At 38.5% G+C, this 18,272-nt stretch overlaps 1 protein-coding gene and 1 non-coding gene across 4 annotated transcripts in view; one reads left to right on the top strand and one right to left on the bottom strand.

Annotated features, from left to right (window-relative positions):
- Window positions 1-18,272, bottom strand: part of LOC139937725 (ubiquitin carboxyl-terminal hydrolase 8-like) — a 110,749-nt gene that overhangs the window by 8,304 nt on the left and 84,173 nt on the right. For all 3 annotated transcript variants that reach the window (XM_071933015.1, XM_071933014.1, XM_071933012.1), the window contains exons 11-18: window positions 17,340-17,532; window positions 14,753-14,846; window positions 12,858-12,988; window positions 11,843-12,059; window positions 10,197-10,433; window positions 9,390-9,532; window positions 8,261-8,421; window positions 1,078-1,166 (exon numbers count right to left, since the gene is read on the bottom strand). In XM_071933015.1, the coding sequence (XP_071789116.1) occupies window positions 1,078-1,166; window positions 8,261-8,421; window positions 9,390-9,532; window positions 10,197-10,433; window positions 11,843-12,059; window positions 12,858-12,988; window positions 14,753-14,846; window positions 17,340-17,532 (1,265 nt within the window). The remainder of the gene's footprint in view (window positions 1-1,077; window positions 1,167-8,260; window positions 8,422-9,389; window positions 9,533-10,196; window positions 10,434-11,842; window positions 12,060-12,857; window positions 12,989-14,752; window positions 14,847-17,339; window positions 17,533-18,272) is intronic.
- Trnan-auu (transfer RNA asparagine (anticodon AUU)) lies at window positions 2,122-2,194 on the top strand. Its single transcript has one exon. It is a non-coding gene; the product is annotated as a tRNA-Asn (tRNA).

Here is an 18,272-nt window from a genome sequence, read left to right on the forward strand (position 1 = left end):
CATGAAGTATTTAGACCATGGTGTTCAAGCCATAACAAATGGTGCTACCAGAGAAATACATGAAGTATTTAGACCATGGTGTTCAAGCCATAACAAATGGTGCTACCAGAGAAGTACATGAAGTATTTAGACCATGGTGCTCAAGCCATAACAAATGGTGCTACTAGAGAAGTACATGAAGTATTTAGACCATGGTGTTCAAGCCATAACAAATGGTTAAATTTGCAACGATTCATGTGGAAAATGTCTAGAAGGCCTTTGCACCAAGATTCCATCGGATGAACTTGATTTTCAGTTTCTTTGATTAATTGAATGTCATCAATAAAAAGAATGTAGTACATGGTTATAACATGCAGCCATGTCAGGGAAATTGCAAAGATCGTCGAGGAAGACATTCAATTTCCATATAAAGTGAAAAGGAAAACGATTTTTCTTGTGTCTTAGTGCACAAAACTAGGCACAGGTACACTGCAGCACAGGCGGCAGCATGGTGTGTAGACTTGATGCAAGTCCCATTCTCGTGTGAGAGTTCCCTAGGCTTATCACGCCAACTTACTATGAAACAACCAACAGCATACAGTACAGTGCGCGCTCGCCATCAAAATGTGGTCCCGAGAATGGGACTTGACGAGGTCGTTTCTTACTCTGCACGTTGTTATTGGAAAATCTCCCCAAGTGGGGAGATGTACAAAACCAATGGGAGCATGGAAGTGCTGCCCCGTCGGTAAAATACTCTGTGACATCACAGAGCAAGACATTGTAAGGCACGCGTCGGCGGGCAAACTCATCAGCAGGCAGGGCGGAACAGGTTTGGGAATGCAGAACACAGTAGTTTTCTGGCGGTGGCACGGGATTGGGACTTGAGTCAAGTCTACATGGTGTGTGGCGCGCCCAGAACTTGCGCGCCCGAATTGATGTATACAGGTGAGTCTGTTCAAATTTCTGTTCTGTTAATCTCATGAATCCCCTCGTTAGGCTGTCAATTACCAATTGAGCAAGAAACATATTGTAAACAATGTAAGGTCAATTACTTTTGGGGAAAAAACTAAAACAAACTGCAGAAGATCACTTTCTTACCTTGATGTTACTCTGCTTTGCTTCAAGGACTTCATGGTCATCAAACTTGTTCCAGCGATTGTTGTTTACATTGAGACAACAGGCTGTGTCTGTTGGGTAAATATATGCATGCACTAGTCATTTTCTAAGGAACCAAAAAATAGAAATATCAACTCTTTTACTTAGTTTGTCCAAGGTCATGTCACAAAGACCCTTATCAGGAGAACTAGGTTTTTGCCAGCTGCATCTTTGCCCGTTTGGAAACCTTACACAAATTTATAATATCAATATAAACAAGGGAAACTGGGTAAATTTTGAAATGATTTTGGGGGTTGAACAAAGAATTGACTAGAGTGGGATTCGAACCAACGACCTCCGGATTTTAGCCAGGGATCACAACCAAATTACGATACAACATGGGAAGCGGCAGCCAGGGGATCACCTTAAGGGGATGCGACTTTTTGTTTCAGATATCAATATAAACCACAAGGGAAACTGACTGCGTAAATTTTGAAATGATTTTGGGGGTTGAACAAAGAGTTGACTAGAGTGGGATTCGAACCAACGACCTCCGGATTTTAGCCAGGGATCACACCCAAATTACGATACAACCTGGGAAGCGGCAGCCAGGGGATCACCTTAAGGGGATGCGACTTTTTGTTTCAGATATCAATATAAACCACAAGGGAAACTGACTGCGTAAATTTTGAAATGATTTTTGGGGTTGAACAAAGAATTGGCTAGAGTGGGATTCGAACCAACGACCTCCGGATTAACGTGCCGGCACTCTACCAACTGAGCTATCTAGCCCTATATTGGCGGTGTCCCTATTTTGTCAATATCTTTGTTCGGGGGTGCCAGTCAGAAGCCATACAACCGTTAACTGCCCTGTAGCCAGGGATCACACCCAAATTACGATACAACCTGGGAAGCGGCAGCCAGGGGATCACCTTAAGGGGATGCGACTTTTTGTTTCAGATATCAATATAAACCACAAGGGAAACTGCCTGGGTAAATTTTGAAATGAACACAGATATTGACAAAATAGGGACACCACCAGAATAGGGCTAGATAGCTCAGTTGGTAGAGCGCCGGCACATTAATCCGGAGGTCGTTGGTTCGAATCCCACTCTAGTCAATTCTTTGTTCAACCCCAAAAAACAAATTTATAATGCTAGAAAGAAAAAAACTTAAAAGATGTTTAAAATGCAGCTGTTATGGAATGGCAATGAAAGTCTGAAATCATTATGATAATTCCAGAATGTAATGATCACATTGGAGACAAAGAGTCAACATTTTTCAGTTGCTTGTATTCCTTCATAGCATAGTGATTGGCTGCAGCATGGACATGCCAATAGACTATACATGTCTCGAGCAGAGTTGAACTTCCGGGACCATCCCAACCTTATGGAGTTCTACGTTGGGGAGATTTTGTTTCGACCATTGTTTTAGTTTAATGTAATTTATAACCATGAAAATTACATGTTGCTGAAAATGTAATACTAATTAACAACAAATACTAAAATCAAAATTAAAATCAAAATTAAGAATTTGAGCCCATCTCCGATCACAAAACTTATGCAAACGCTTGTTTTGGTCGTGCTGGGTGAAAAGCCTTTTCATTGGTCCTTTGCTGCATATAAACCAGATTCTAGTAGTTTTACATTCGAGCGTAGATTTACAAAAGGGGTTTCAAAATATTTACGATCAAATTAACATCAAATTAAAGTGAAGAAAATCAAAAAGATCTTTGGGCACCTCCGCTGATATTATCTCAAACACACTCACATGAAAAACATTATGTCACCATAGTTCAACAAGATCGTAACTCAAATTTCAGTTGGTTTGCGTAAATTGCTTTTTAAGATTTGAGAACATTTTAAACAAGCACTGTTTGACAGTCCTTACAACAAACTTGTGGAATTGTTTGTTGCAGTGATAGTCACTGCTCTTGCCAAACTGTTGGCTCCCGATTTCTGCCCTGTTTAATGACACGTACTTGTAACCTGAATGGGGTATATTTTTATATGGACATAATTTACAGCCATCCATCCTTTTCTGTCACTGACTTTGTTTCGAAGTGTGAAGACTTTCACTGTACTTTGGAGCATCTTGCAGGAAGATAATATTTCTTGGTTATTTCAATCTTTACTGTGACTGTTAATCCAAATTTGAGGCCCAACCCTTGACTAAAGTCATCGGTTTGCTTAACTATCGTCAATCAATCCAAAGCCAAAACACTAAGCTTTGTGCAAACACTTGACTTGGTATTTGTCAAATACAACAAAATCCTGATAGAGTTACAAAAATGTATACACCTTGTTATTAAAGGAAAAAGTTGCCTTGGATTGGACGAGTTAGTCTTTGAAAAGCATTTGAAACCGTTTGTTATGAAATGCAAATGGTAAGATATATAATTTATAAGTAGAATACAATAATCCACACAAGTATGCCTAAAAATTGCACGGTTTTCCTTTTACGTCACAAAGAAACACTGTCGGCCATTTTGTGGAGTCCAAACTTTGACCCCATAAAATGTCCAACCGTGTTAGTTCACGACGTAAAGGGAAAACCGTATAATTTTAAGTGATACTCATGTGGATCATTAGAATAGAATAGAATAGAATAATTTTATTGTCCACGTTAAAAACATAGAAACTTGACATCCACTGGCCAAATTACAAGTATACACAATCAATATAAAAACTATATAAGTTACAAAATAAGTAAAGTTAGAAATACAAAGCAACAAAATACAAAAGACCCGCACACTAAAAAAATGCACCAGCCAAAACAACGCTAACCGGTCACAACAGGACATCAAGACAACAACAGGCTGGGGGAAAAACCCACTACTCCTACCCCTGTGTAGCCACCCGTGACCAGCTAACGCTGCCCCAATCAATCCATTCCAACAGTGCAAATAATACATAAAATACAAAACCATGGTAAAAAGTTCTAACAACCCTTAGTAACCCTGCTAGCATTGTTGTTGAACATGTGAATAGCATTAGGAACAAATGATTGTCTGGTGCGGCATAGTGAAGTCCTAGGAACAGAAAGACGAATACCTGACCTATTGAATGTAAAACAATGAGAGATGTCTTGCATTATTTTGTGTACTTTAAGCATGAGTCTTTTTTCATACAGTGAACCAATTGAATCCAGATCAGTACCAATTAAACGATGAGCGATTTTCCTAGGTCTCTCCAGTTTCTTTACATTTTGTTTAGACAGATTCTACTTTTACAATACTTTCTAACTATTAAAATATCTTTCTAACCATATGCATTTCATAACAAACGGTTTAAAATAAGGGAATAAAAGGGTTGTGACGAGTTCTTACATGGACGTTTAAAGCCGCCAGGGTTGAATTGCCGTGTAATAAAAGCCCGAACCAAAGGAGAGGGACTTGATCGCACGGCAACGACCCTGCAAGGTTTTAAACGGACGTGTAATGAACGAGTCACTACTCTTTTATTCCCATTCATAAATGCCCTTTTGTTAAAAAACTGTTAAAAATACAATTACAGACACTTTGACAGTTGAAAATTCAAGGTTTGAAATACTTTTTTCAAAAACTTTGTGAAGAGTATGTTGCGCGGGGGTTGTGTGTATGCACGCGCTTAGAAATAGAATACGCGCTGTTACATAGCTATGAATTGTGCGTTCCGTTCCGCGTGATAATCTTGCCAGCCAACACGCGGAAGCCAGCCGGTTATAAACACTGGTCATTATCAACCATTTAAACACTCCCACGTGACGCGCTCTCCACCAATAAGAGTAGAGAAACTGTCTGGGGTATTTATGAATGCTTTTTAAAGACCAACTCGTCCGATCCAAGGCAATTTTTCCTTTAACTGTATCCTATACCTAAAAAAAGTGATATGAAAATTTAAGTATGTAAAATATGTAAGTTTTTTATTCAATATACTCAGTGGAACCACAGTCGTTATTGGATAAATGGACATGCCTTTAAAGGCAGTGGACACTTTCGGTAATTGTCAAAGACTAGCCTTCACAGTTGATGTATCTCAACATATGCATAAAATAACAAACCTGTGAAAATTTGAGCTCAATCGGTCATCGAACTTGCGAGATAATAATGAAAGAAAAAAACACCCTAAGTCACACAAAGTTGTGTGTGTTTAGATGGTTGATTTCGAGACCTCAAGTTCTAAATCTGAGGTCTCGAAATCAAATTCGTGGAAAATTACTTCTTTCTCGAAAACTATGGCACTTCAGAGGGAGCCGTTTCTCACAATGTTTTATTTATACCATCAACCTCTCCCCATTACTCGTCCCCAAGAAAGGTTTTATGCTAATAATTATTTTGAGTAATTACCAATAGTGTCCACTGCCTTAAATACTCACTAGCGGGCAACCCGCGCTAAGTGGGTCCTGCTAGAGGCCTGCACTGTTCCGATTTCACAAAGCACTAAGATTGATCTAAACTTTGTATCAATCTTAATTTGCTAAGCAAAGAGTCACAGAACAATACAAGTAACCCTGTCCTTGTTTGTACTCCATTCAGTTTATTTTTTTCCTGTCCCGTATCATTTATTAGTCCCTTTTCTGTTTTCCTTTTCCGTATTATTTCCCCAGCCCCATTATTTTGTTTCCATCCTGATTATTATTTTCTCGTCCTGTTTTTCCCGTTTCGTATTATTTGTCAGTTGAATTAATTTTGTTGCCGTTCCGTTCAAGCACTTGTAAGCGTTTTCGCAATTTTTTCTTTCTTTTTTTGCAAATTCCTGTACTGCGGGTCCCGCTAGACAGGTAAACAGGGCAGTTAGCACAATGGACCCTTCCCATGATATATGCTTATCACATTCACGCATGCATACAGACCCTGTTGGTTGGCAAACGCCATAGAGTTGTGCACTAAGCAGACGCGCAACCGTTAGCCGTGTACAAACCAGCGCAATCGTTCCCTCATTTTGCCAAACAAAACGTAAGTGCGCACGCGCTATGTGCAATTTACATATTTCATGGGAAGGTTCTATTGAATACCTGCTACGTATAACAATGTGCACTGTTGATGATCTGATCATAGTGCAAGGGGGTGGGGGATGATGCGTTACACAATGACCACGTGAAGACAGTGAATAAACTTCGGCTGGTTGTTAAAGTAACGGTAACCAAAGCTTAAACATTATTTGTCATGTGCACTGAATGTCCAAATGTGTAAAATGTTTAAGACATGTTTTGCTCAGTTTGTCTGAACTACAATGGTAGTTGTGTGTTTGTGGAGGGGGGGGGATAACAAAAGAGATGTAGATGTCGCTTTTAAACTTTTTATTTAAGGCGTGTTTTATTCAGTTTGTCATCATTTGCTGGAGGAAGGGTGCATGTGTCCTGAAAAAATGAAGCTGCGTGATATAGGTGCCCTTCCCCCGTCCACCTGTATCTTCCCTCTCCCCGCCCTAAGTGCTCCTACCTAAAGCTAGACTTGATTCAAGTCCCATTCTCGTGTGAAAGGTCCCTAAGCTATTACCTCAACTTACTATGAAAAAACCCCGTAGCATACAGTACAGTGCGCGCTCGCCGTCAAAATGTGGTCCCGAGAATGGGACTTGACGAAGTCGTTTCTTGCTCTGCACGTTGTTATTGGAAAATCTCCCCAAATGGGGAGATGTACAAAACCAATGGGAGCGTGGAAGCGCTGCCCTGCCGGTAAAATATTCATTATACTCTGTGACATCACAGTAGAAGACGTTGTAAATGCACGCGTCTATACGCGGCACGCACGTGAGGCGGGTAAACTCATTAGCAGGCAAGAGGGTGTCGGTGTCATAAGTCGTTTTATTGCACTTCCCAAAATTCAAATTTTGCAAACAAAACCGACCCCAATGTATGTTACAACGTATTACTTAAATTCAAATGAACATTTAGTGCTTTCTGTTTCATAATTAATTGGTTATTAAAAAAATGTATTTCAATCATCAACTAAGTACTTAACCCACAAGTGACAAATGAACTAGTCTTCTTTTTGGGTGCGTTTGATTGGTCAAAACGTATTACGTAACAATGTTACATATTCATGAGTGAATATATTTACATATCAGGCGACTGCGACATCGTCAAGTCCCTGTCCCGCATGCGGAACAGGTTTGGGAATGCAGAGCATCACAAAACAGTAGTTTTCTGGGGATGGCACGGGATTGGGACTTGAGTCAAGTCTAACCTAAAGCCTGCCTCCATTCTCTATGATCCCGTTGCGTCCAATAGCAACAATTAAACAAAAGGTGCCGTTCCCCTGTCCCCCTGCCCCTTCCCTCTCCCCATCCGACGTGCTCTAAAGCCTGCCTCCGTTGTCCATGATCCCGTCCCATAGCAACAGTTAAATACAAGGTGCCGCTCCCCCGTTCCCCTGCCCCTTCCCTCTCCCCATCCCAAGTGCCTGCCTCCGTTCGCCATGATCCCGTCCCGTACGCCTCTCTCTCTGTCCGATATACAAAGAAAATCGTTTGTTGGGGGGGGGGGGGTAACAAAAGAGATGTAGATGTCGCTTTTAAACTTTTAGATGTCGCTGTGTAAACTTTTAACTTTAAGGCATGTTTTATTCAGTTTGTCATAATTTGCTTGAGGACGGACGCATGTGTCCTGAAAAAATGGAGCTGCGTGATAGGTGCCGTTCCCCCGTCCCCCTGCCCCTTCCCTCTCCCCGTCCTACGTGCTCTAATGTCTAACTCCGTTCTCCATGATCTCGTCGCGTCCCATAGAAACAATTTAATAAAAAGTGCTGTTCTTCCGTCCCCATGCCCCTCACCTCTCCCCGTCCCACGTGCTTTAAAGCCTGCCTCTGTTCTTCATGATCCTGCCCCATACGCCTCTCTCTTAATATTTATGCATGACGTCATAATTCTTACCCAAAATGAGGCTATGGGCGCCCCCACTGTACTGTACGCGCACGCGGCCCATAGAAACAGTTCTTTGCTTGCATTGTACGCGCGCGCTGCCCATAGCAACAGTGAAAACGGCGCGCAAAACCCCACAAAATGCTGTGGTTTTTTTTCTCATAAATCTGTCAATTCTCAACGGATTTTGTTCAAAAATAGATGAGTGTCAAGAGGAAGTTAGCGTCTTTCTTCCGTGTAAATTTGGCGAGGTTTGATGTGGTATCCAGTGAGGAGATCCAATAACATACACACACACACACACACAGACACGATTCGGCTATTTATAAAGAGATAATACTTACAATGTCCGCCATCCAGGGTGCCAATGTGGTTAGAAACAGCATACAGGTTGTAGGAGTTACTTGGTTTAGGGCCAATTGTGTAAGGTGACATGTCCATATCACGCAGTGGGAAGTCGACCATAGTCTGCAACTTCTGACGCCACATCCCTTCATAGTAGAACCTGTCAACAAAGTTCATTTTGGACTTTCCTGAAAGTTACATTTAATATTTGGACAATTTTACCAAAAGCTAAGACACAGCCGTGGACAAACGAGGAGAAGTGACTGGTCTGGAAGTGAAGTAACTGTATAGACTGTCAAGGCTTTTCCTATAGATATGAGACTTGTCTAGGAGCAGACATAATGGGTTGTTAAGAAAACAGTGGGTTGTCAGTGTTGCACTCAATCAAAGGGGGTTTAAAGCATCACTATGAACAATAATTGTGGCTAGCTTAAAAATATTAAGATAATCATCTATCTATGGTATTTTTTATAACGTTTAATCTATCTTTTCTTAAAACTCAATTTTGAAAAAAAAGGGGGGAAAAAAAAGGGATCACAAAAAAAAATTATTATTAAATACATTTTGTCATTTGTACACATCCATTAAATGATTTCATGTTTTTTTAAATTTCTATTCTTCATAGTTTAGTGCATGGTTCAAATGTAGATGGTTTAGACAAGACTAAAAATGTCCAAAGGGCAACTGTACAAAATGCTTAAGCTATTAGTATGAGAATTAATATAAAAAAACATCTAGATGAATGTGAAAGCTTTGTTCAATGTCCACGCTATGGTTAATCATTAATAAATTCAGGTCTAATCATCATTATCCATGCCTATTCAATAAATCATGGCTTGCTGCAGTGATGATTACAAGCCCCATTGCTTAGTTTGTTCTTAGGATCTACGCAAGAACTAGAAGCTCTAACCAATTGGATTTCACATTATGAAGACTTAAGATTTTATTAGCAATGAATTTTGTCAAAGGAATTGCTTTTGAACAGTATAAACAGGTACATTTATTTCAAATCACACCCAAATAATTGCAGGCTTTGGCTCTAAAATGGAACCAATGCATACAATTGTGACAAGCACTTCAAAAAGCAACAAACAGACAGAAAAAGCTTGTAGATTTAAAGACACATACCTTTTAAGATGGATAAGAAGGATACGAGGCAATTTCCAGATGAGAATTGTCTTAGAAGATTCCCTGTTTGTCTTGCATTGAGAACAAAAGGTAGCATTGTCACCTGTAAGCTTCTCTTCAGTTGAAAACTTCTTAAGGCATTGCTACAGAAAAAAAACAGAGAGATACGGAATGGAATGTTTCTGACAAAACATAAACAGCACCCTCAAAGAGGTCAAATAACTCAGAGTCATATATGGCAGTTTGCATTTGTCCATTGTTTGACGCCAACGATGTTAGCCTATGCAAGGTGGATACAATATGAGTAATTGCAAAGAAGATATATACCATGAGGTAAAGTTAAAATATTATACATAAAAGGGTCTGGGTACTTTTTACACAATGTCCACAGATTTACATTAAACTAGCGAGTAATATTTTTATGGAAGCTTTCTACCATCATTATCTTCATACTGACTAAGTTTAATGTAAATCTGTGGACATTATGTTTTGTGATTAAAAAAAAGGTACCCAAATCCTTTAATTCAAAACAACTTGCAAGATATAGAGACATGAACAACTCTGCAACAAAATGACAGAGCTCATCAAATGTCAATCATTCTCTATTCAATAAACCATTGATTTTTCACAAAACAGCCACATCAAACTTAACTTAACTAAGCTTAACTTAATTGTATTTTTAAGCGCTTTAACATTGTTTCAAAGTGCTGTACAGTCAACAAAATATTACATGTATAATGCGCAGAAAAAGCAATATGGTTTAAAAAAATACAGCAAATTATAAAAACAAAACCCCTAGTTCATTACCTGCAATGAGCATCGGCTGTTAGAGGGAATTGGCAATGACAAATACATAAAAGCTTCAAACTTGACTGAGTTATGCCCACAAGACAAGCATCGAAGTGTAGATTTATACTGGCCTTGGAACAAGGTCACAATAATAGATTGGTTGAGAAGGTGATGGTATTGCCAAGATAATTCTGCTGCCTTTGAATCAGTATACTTGTCCAGATCCTCTTGCTTGATGTATTCTCGTTTCCGTACCTTGTCAAAAGTAAACAAAAAACCAAAAACCCAATATACTAATTAACAGAAACTATGCAATCATCCTATATACCGTTTGTCTGAAGAGTGACCTTTAACTACATTCATAACACAACCAGGAATGATTTGGCAGAAGCTGTGAAGATAACACGTTTAGATGGTCTGTTGACTTCTACACATACATAGCAATGTCTCAAGATCCCAGTTTTATGACAATTTATGTCATAAACAAGCCAAGGTTGCATTGGCTAATGAGATTAGCAATCTTTAAGTGACTGTGAGAATAGGGACATACGTGTAATGTAAAAGCATCAAATTATTCATGAATTTAAAGTAAAACAAATTAATGCTCAACAAATTTAACGATTTCTGATTATTATTATTATTATCATCATTTAAAGGCACTGGATACTATTGGTAATTGCTCAAAATAATTGTTAGCATAAAAACTTGATTGTTAGCGGTCAATATAGAGATGTTGATAGTATAAAACATTGTGAGAAACAGCTCCCTCTGAAGTAACATAGTTTTCGAGAAAGAAGTTACAGTTGTATATCTCACTTAAATATTTGAATTTGATTTCGAGACCTCAGAATTTGATTTTGAGGTCTCTAAATCAAGCGTCTGAAACCATACAACTTTGTGTGACAAGGGCATTTTTTCTTCCATTATTCTCTCGCAAGTTTGACGACCAATTGAGCTCAAATTTTGTCAAGTTTGTTATTTTATGCATACATTAAGATACACCAAGTGAGAGGACCGGTCTTTAACAATTACCAAAGCTGTCCAGCGTCTTTAAAGGACTTTAATAAGTGTAACTATACCTCATACATATTCATGACTGAGAGTCAAATTCTCATTGGTCCATTCATCACCACGTGCCAGGTGTTAATTTTGCTTATTACCCAGCGCACACGTGAGTATTCACAAAGTGGTAAATGCGCATGACAAGTAATAATTCCCTGGGAACTATTCTACTTGTCATGCGCACTACCATTGCGCGACGTCATCCCCGGGCGCTTTTGATCATGGCACTGTTTTGTATACATGCTCGAACAGCGCTCTCTTAGAGACATCAAACACATGCAAACTTATCATGAGCATTTTGTTTCACAGTCATCATTTCTCTTGCTCAAAACGCATGTTCCGGTACTGAATATGTATGAAGTATAGTAAAACAAATATAACATGGTTTATTTCAGGTGACTAGTTGATGAGCTCCCCTCGGTATTGGAAGTTGACAAACCAGATCCCTCGGCTTCGCCTTGGGAGCTAGTTTGTCAACTTCCAATACCTCAGGGAGCTAAAATCGACTAGTGACCCTCAAAACATGTTGTATTTGTATAATAGCTCAATCAGCCAAGTTGAGGGAAAGAACTGAGATGAGTCAAAAAATAATTCTTCCATACCTGGTTAAGGTCTTCATGTAGACCATCTAACAGAAATAATAAGAATTCTTGAGAATCATGGTGATGTCCAATGTGCTTACGGAATTCAGGAACATATTTTGTAACAGTATCTCGTAGATCAAGAGGTGATACTGATCGATACTGACCAGACCACACTGCCTTAATCACAATAGCAAACTCCTCCGCTACATTTCCCCCACGACCAAGGGGATTTTGTCTGTAAATATTAAAAACAAAATTTGATTTCAGTGTGTTGGTTATTTTTAACTGAAAGGGCAATGGTTGCTACTGAAAAGTAGGGGACTGGCAGGCAAGACTTGAAAAAATGCATCTAACATTATTTGCGCCCCATTGACCAGGAGGCGAGATACAGTTTGTTTTTATTTCACCACCAGTGAACATAGTCTCCCTTGTCTATGACAAATCTTGTCATGGCCCAAACTGCTCCTATTTATTGTTTTTAAATAAATTTTACCTCATTTTGTGCCTTGTGGAATTGTAACAAAATGCAACACATTTGCCGTGTGCACACGCTTTGTGAAGGGATTGTGTACCGTGCATACATAACCGACGCATAAACTTGTATATGTAAGCATGTTTTGGCGCTCATTTCTGGTCTACTGTCTGTGTTATAGAAACGGAAATAGGTGCATGTTCCATCAGGGGAAAAAATGAAAATGAAGAAAACACTTTGTTATATTTTTTATTTTATTTTTTATGAAATATTAAATCAAGAATTTAGATTTTGTTGCATTTCTCTAATGAAAGTTCAATAAAAAAGTAAGGGGGGGGACCATCTGATATGCTGTGTCCCCCACCTCAGCCCCGATCCCCCACACATCAACGCCCTTGATTAATTGAACATACATGTGTTGTAGCTTTAAAACAAAAGAAATATTGGAGAGGTCTTCAAAGAAAAGCTTTCTAATAATTCTTAGTGACATAAAGTCATGTTTCCATCAATGTTGACATCATGTTAATCTTAATGTACGTATGAAAGCCTCCATAGTCTTACCTGTTGATGTCCATAACGTACTTATCAGTGATAAAGTAGTGAGTCAAAGGAGTTGTATTGCTTAAGCACTGCACCACAGAGTTCATGAAGCATGTATTACCAAGATTGCGTAACCCAGTCAGCGATCGTCCCTATTTCAATATAGCAACAAAAATACAAACATTCATTTGCAATGTTTCGTGCAGCATTGCCCCATTTATGTAAATCACAAACTATGGTGGTGGTGGGGGTATTTGATATTGTAAAGAACAAAATATTTACAAAAGTCTTGCATGTATTCAAACGACCAAGTTGGTCCCAAACATAATTGAGTTTTATGTGTGCACCGTTCTGTTTCTTTAAATAGTTTAGTTTAAAGAGCCAATAAAGGATGATCTCAATATGTCAACTATTACCTTTTTATGGTCAAATAGACATCGCAGATACCGGTTAATAACCATTTTACTCTCAAAATTTGCATTTAGTAATAAATATCTTGAGTCAAAAATGCACCCGGCCGCGAGGCTTTTTCAGCCGAGAGTCAAAAACGGCTTATCTATTATAATGACCCTGGACGCCAGTGACAAATTTCCCCTGTTGGTTTTGAACACAATTCTCCAGATTTGGCATTTCCACACCAAATAGCCCCCACTGACGTCACGATTCCTTTGTCGCGCGGGTTTGTTTGACCCCACGTTTTTCAGAAATTTGGCTTGGAGCGTTCTGGAGAAAACCCATTTTTACCGTGTTTTAACGTGAGGTAAGAGACTCGTTATATTTTTTATGTTTCCTGGATGGACTGCAGCTGCTAAAAAAACTGTAACATCTATTTGAGATCATCCTTTATTGGCTGTTTAAAGGCAGTGGACACTATTGGTTATTACTCAAAATAATTAAAAGCACAAAACCTTTGTATCAAAAAATGGGGAGAGGTTGGAACATGTCGTATAAAATGTCGTATAAAACGGAGTTTTTGAGAAAGAAGTAATTTTCCACAAATTTGATTTTGAGACCTCAGATTTAGAATTTGGGGTCTCAAAATCAAGCACCTGAAAGCAAACGACTTTGTGTGACAAGGTTTTTTTTCTTTCATTATTATCTCACAACTTCGTCGACCAATTGAGCTCAAATTTTCACAGGTTTGTTATTTTATGCATATGTTGAGATACACTAAGTGAGAACACTGGTCTTTGATAGTTACCAATAGTGTCCAGTGTCTTTAACGGATGCTTTAGAAATGATGAAAAAGGAAAAGTGTGTGAAAGTAAAATCATTTTAATAAATTAACAGCTTACGAAGACTTGACCTTTGTTTTGGGGGTTTCTAGAAAACAAGCATCCTAGTCCCAACTTCCAACTTTGTTTCTTAAAACAAAGTAATATCAAAAACATTATTAGTTTTGTATACAAATTTAAATTTAATTCACAATCATTTTCAATTTTAATTTGCAATAATTTATAAGCTTTAGCAGTAGTCCCACTCAATTTTCTATTCCTTCCACCAAGGTAGTAGTTCAAAGCAGTACAGTTCTTTTAAGAACCGAGAAGTCTACCGAACACCTGATAAATCTACTCCATGGTAGTAGAATAAAGAAAGACAGTTCTCTAAAGAACAAACTCTACCTGGCAAGTAGATACACACATGGTGTTACCACAAACCAAATATAAAATAACTTTCAATTTGTATTTTCATTTTTCAAGAATTTGTATTTTTTTGTAAAGATTTGATTTCATAGAAAACGAAAGTTGTTCTCTTGTTTGCATTACGCGCAAGACTTGCAGTCTTACACAACGGCAATATAAAAAAATATGCCAGCACAAAATTGGCATTTTACTTGAAAGAAAACACCTCAATCTGTGATAAATGTAATGCAAATTAATGTATTGGAAAGACATGTGATAAAAAAGCCAACTTACATTGTTTCCATAGACTGGATTGAGGTTACGTGCTCTTGTGACTGACAAGGGTTTATTCTGTTGTGGTTTCTGTATCATTGAGGATGATGGTGTTCTACAAAGAAAAATCATTGTCTGCTTCAAACCATATATGTCGTTAAGTATAAATAAATCAGTGCAACTCAAATTTCAAAAAAGAGAAAATTGTACTTAAAAAATTGCTTTACAAAGAAAGAAAACAAGTCACAAAAACGGCAAATTTTCCCATTATGAATGTCAGCAACAGTCCACAATTAGTTTATTTGGATAGATTATTTCATATTCTTCCCGAAAATGTTAAAAGCGAGACCGGATCGTAGCTAGTCCAGTCAGGATACAGTGATTTCCACCGTTAATTTAAAACTCCCATTACCAAAAAATAAAATATTAGACAGCATGGTTTTCCTGCTCGGTGATAGGCTGACAATGACATCATCGACTGATATGGCAGCATGCTGTTTTTCGTGGGAATGGTTCCCGACCACTAAGCCAGCGTTAGTTAATAACAAAAGAGCCCGTCTACCATAAAGCTGAATGAGCTGACCCTCATTCAGCTCATAATATAGTAGACAGGCTCTTTTGTTATTGACTATTGCTGGCTTGGTGGTCGGGGAACCATTCCCATAAAAAACAGCATGCTGCCATATCAGTCTATGATGTCATCATCAGCCAATCACCGTGCAGGAAAACCATGCTGTCTATGAGTTGATTTTTTTTCGTAATGGGAGTTTTGGATTAACGGTGGAAATCGCTGTATCCTGACTGGACTAGCTACGACTCGGTCTCACTTTTAACATTTCCAGGAAGAAAAAGAAATAATCTATCCATATATAGTAATTGGGGACTGTTGCCGACATTCATAGCGGGAAAGTTTGCCGTGTTTTTGTGACTTGTTTTCTTTCTTGTTGAAGCCATTTTTACATACAAATTTCCCTTTTTAAATTTTGAGTTGCACCGATTTTTTTTCATACAAAACGACATATATGCTCTTCATATCAATGTACAGCTACATTATTTCTGTCATTACTTTTCAGATAAGGCCGAAAAAGACTGAATTTCAGAAGCCCTTTGAACTTATTATATGTTCAAACGGAGGTCATGCATGAAAAACCACACCAAACACTGCAGATAAAACCGGGAAAATGGGCTTATTAACGCAAGTACAAACTACATAATGTTAAGACACACCAGTTGCTGTGACCAAGTTCCTCTTAAGAGGATGAAGTTACAGCTTTTTCTACATCTCTGGGCTGTTGATTGTGCAGCTGAATGTGTATGTCATGCTGATGTCTGATAGCAGTACAACCTTACAAATAGCATGATGTGAAGGTTGCCAATAATAATAAAGATCCAATGAAGTGGTTATGGACTAGAACCAGAGTTGAAAGTTGTCTTTTCGGTTATGGTTCTGAGTCTGAGATGGTTTTTCACAAAAAGGTTGACTCGTTCATATCTGATAGCTAAAGGAGACAAGATTGGGGAGTTAGCAGTTCACCTGGTAAGGTTAGGGCAGATTGATTGTTGTCTGGTTGAGTTGTAGGACCAAACATAGACCCAGGTGGCTGATGAGAAGCAGGTTCTGGTGTTGTTGCTAGCTTTATGGCTTCATCAATGCTTTGATTTTAGCCGAGTGAGCTATTTTGTGTTAAAGTTCATTAGAATAGGTCAAGATGACCATGGTAGCATTCTGTGGGTCATAATCTATCATTCTCTGTGTAGGGCGTGGTGCCCATCCCATGGGGTCTCAGGACATGTGAAAAGTGCTTCTTACTACCAAGTACATCTCCTGTAATTTTGTGCACAAAGTTGAATTTTAAACAACTGGTAATTTTTGACATTTTAATGGCGAATATCGAATGTCCAATCGGTAAAACTTCACCATAGTGTGATATGTACATTACTCAACAAAATATCCACCTATAAAATACACCACACAAACTCCAATGTTTGTACATGTCAGCTCTTTATTCAATATAATGATTGTGCTCGTGCGCTTTGCTATTTCTGCTGTGACCGTTGTTTGAAAATGCCTGTGAGGTCACAATATTGGTATGTCTCGTGAGATGAGACTAAATGGCCAAGATGTTGTCTTAAGCACATTGGGCCTTGAGTGATGGAATAATGAGTCAGATATCCGTAACAGATTCCATCATATTTCAATGTTTCCTGTACACATGATAGTGTGTGATGGGCAGATAGGGAGAAGTCCCCTTTATCCATTTAAAGCGAAAGTAGTAGTTTACCTTCTGCCCAGGTAGTACTTAATAAGCAAAACTTTTCAGAACGGAAAAGTCTCCTGAATTCCGAAAAAATGCTCAGTTGTTGTTCAGCAATTGCTGCAGGTCTCACATTTTTAAAGTGATAGCTGTATGTATTTTTTATTGGTGGCCAACTCCCATAAAATTAATACATAGTTTGAAAGTAAGCTCGGTTTATATAATATTAATTATTGTTTCATTCAAATCGGGTTAACCAGGTTTTTTTTCTCAGAAAGATCATCTTTTGAGCTGGTCATGTTAAACAACTTTTTAAAAAGTGTGCAAATGAATCTATCAACAGTTGTCCTTACCTTTGGACCGGTTTGTTACTCCGATTTATAGCTGGCATTAATCCTGGCAATTCCTCATTCTCATTGACAACCATTTGAGCAATGTTAGGAGAAGAAAAGGACCTCTTCAAACTTGACTTTGGAGTCCCTGATGAGGAATCTGACTTGAGGCGAGTTTTTGTTTGAGTAGGAGCAGACTGTCTTGCTGGTGAACCTTGCAACAATAAGCAACAAAACAGTACAAGTCCCAAGGTTCTACTGTATTATACAGACTTCATTCAAGCAAAAAAGGTCTGGGGAGGGGTTCTAAGCAAAAAATCTACAGCAAAAAAATAAAATAATGCTAAATTTAATTCCAAGACATGTTTTTCAATCACGCACAATATAGCACATACATTTTTTTTTCAACGATTTGCTGTTACACTTCTGGCACACAGTTGAATCTGGTAAGCAGTGGTATCAACAGAATCAGCTGCACTTAGTAGAGTTCAATTCATAACAAGGTTTTTTTTTACTTTAACTGCAAGAGATAAAATGTGCAAGTCTCATGCACACTCAATTGGTGAGACCTACACATGTATGAAGTGCAAGGTTTTGTTTCCTGTGTATGCTGTTAAAGCAATGTAAATAGACCATTGCTCCTGATTTGCACAGATTTGCAAAATGTGCACAGTCTATTACGTATAGGATAATGCCCGAGGTGCTCGACAATCGTGGCTTCGCCCTCGGGCCATTCGTACCCACGAATGGCGTGTTCACCGAGGGCATTATGCGACTTAACCCACACCTGAGACGTCACTACTGTTAAAATCGCTCCATTATTTTGCACGAATGGCGCGATATTGTTTAATTTTTAAGTCAATTGTTTGTATGTATTACGTAAGCTTGTTCACTCCAGTGGACACCCCCAGTGGTGCGTAAACATGGTACATGGACCATAGTCCTTTCTCTATG

This window comes from Asterias amurensis, chromosome 5 (assembly GCF_032118995.1).
Source record: "Asterias amurensis chromosome 5, ASM3211899v1".
Lineage (NCBI taxonomy): Eukaryota > Metazoa > Echinodermata > Asteroidea > Forcipulatida > Asteriidae > Asterias > Asterias amurensis.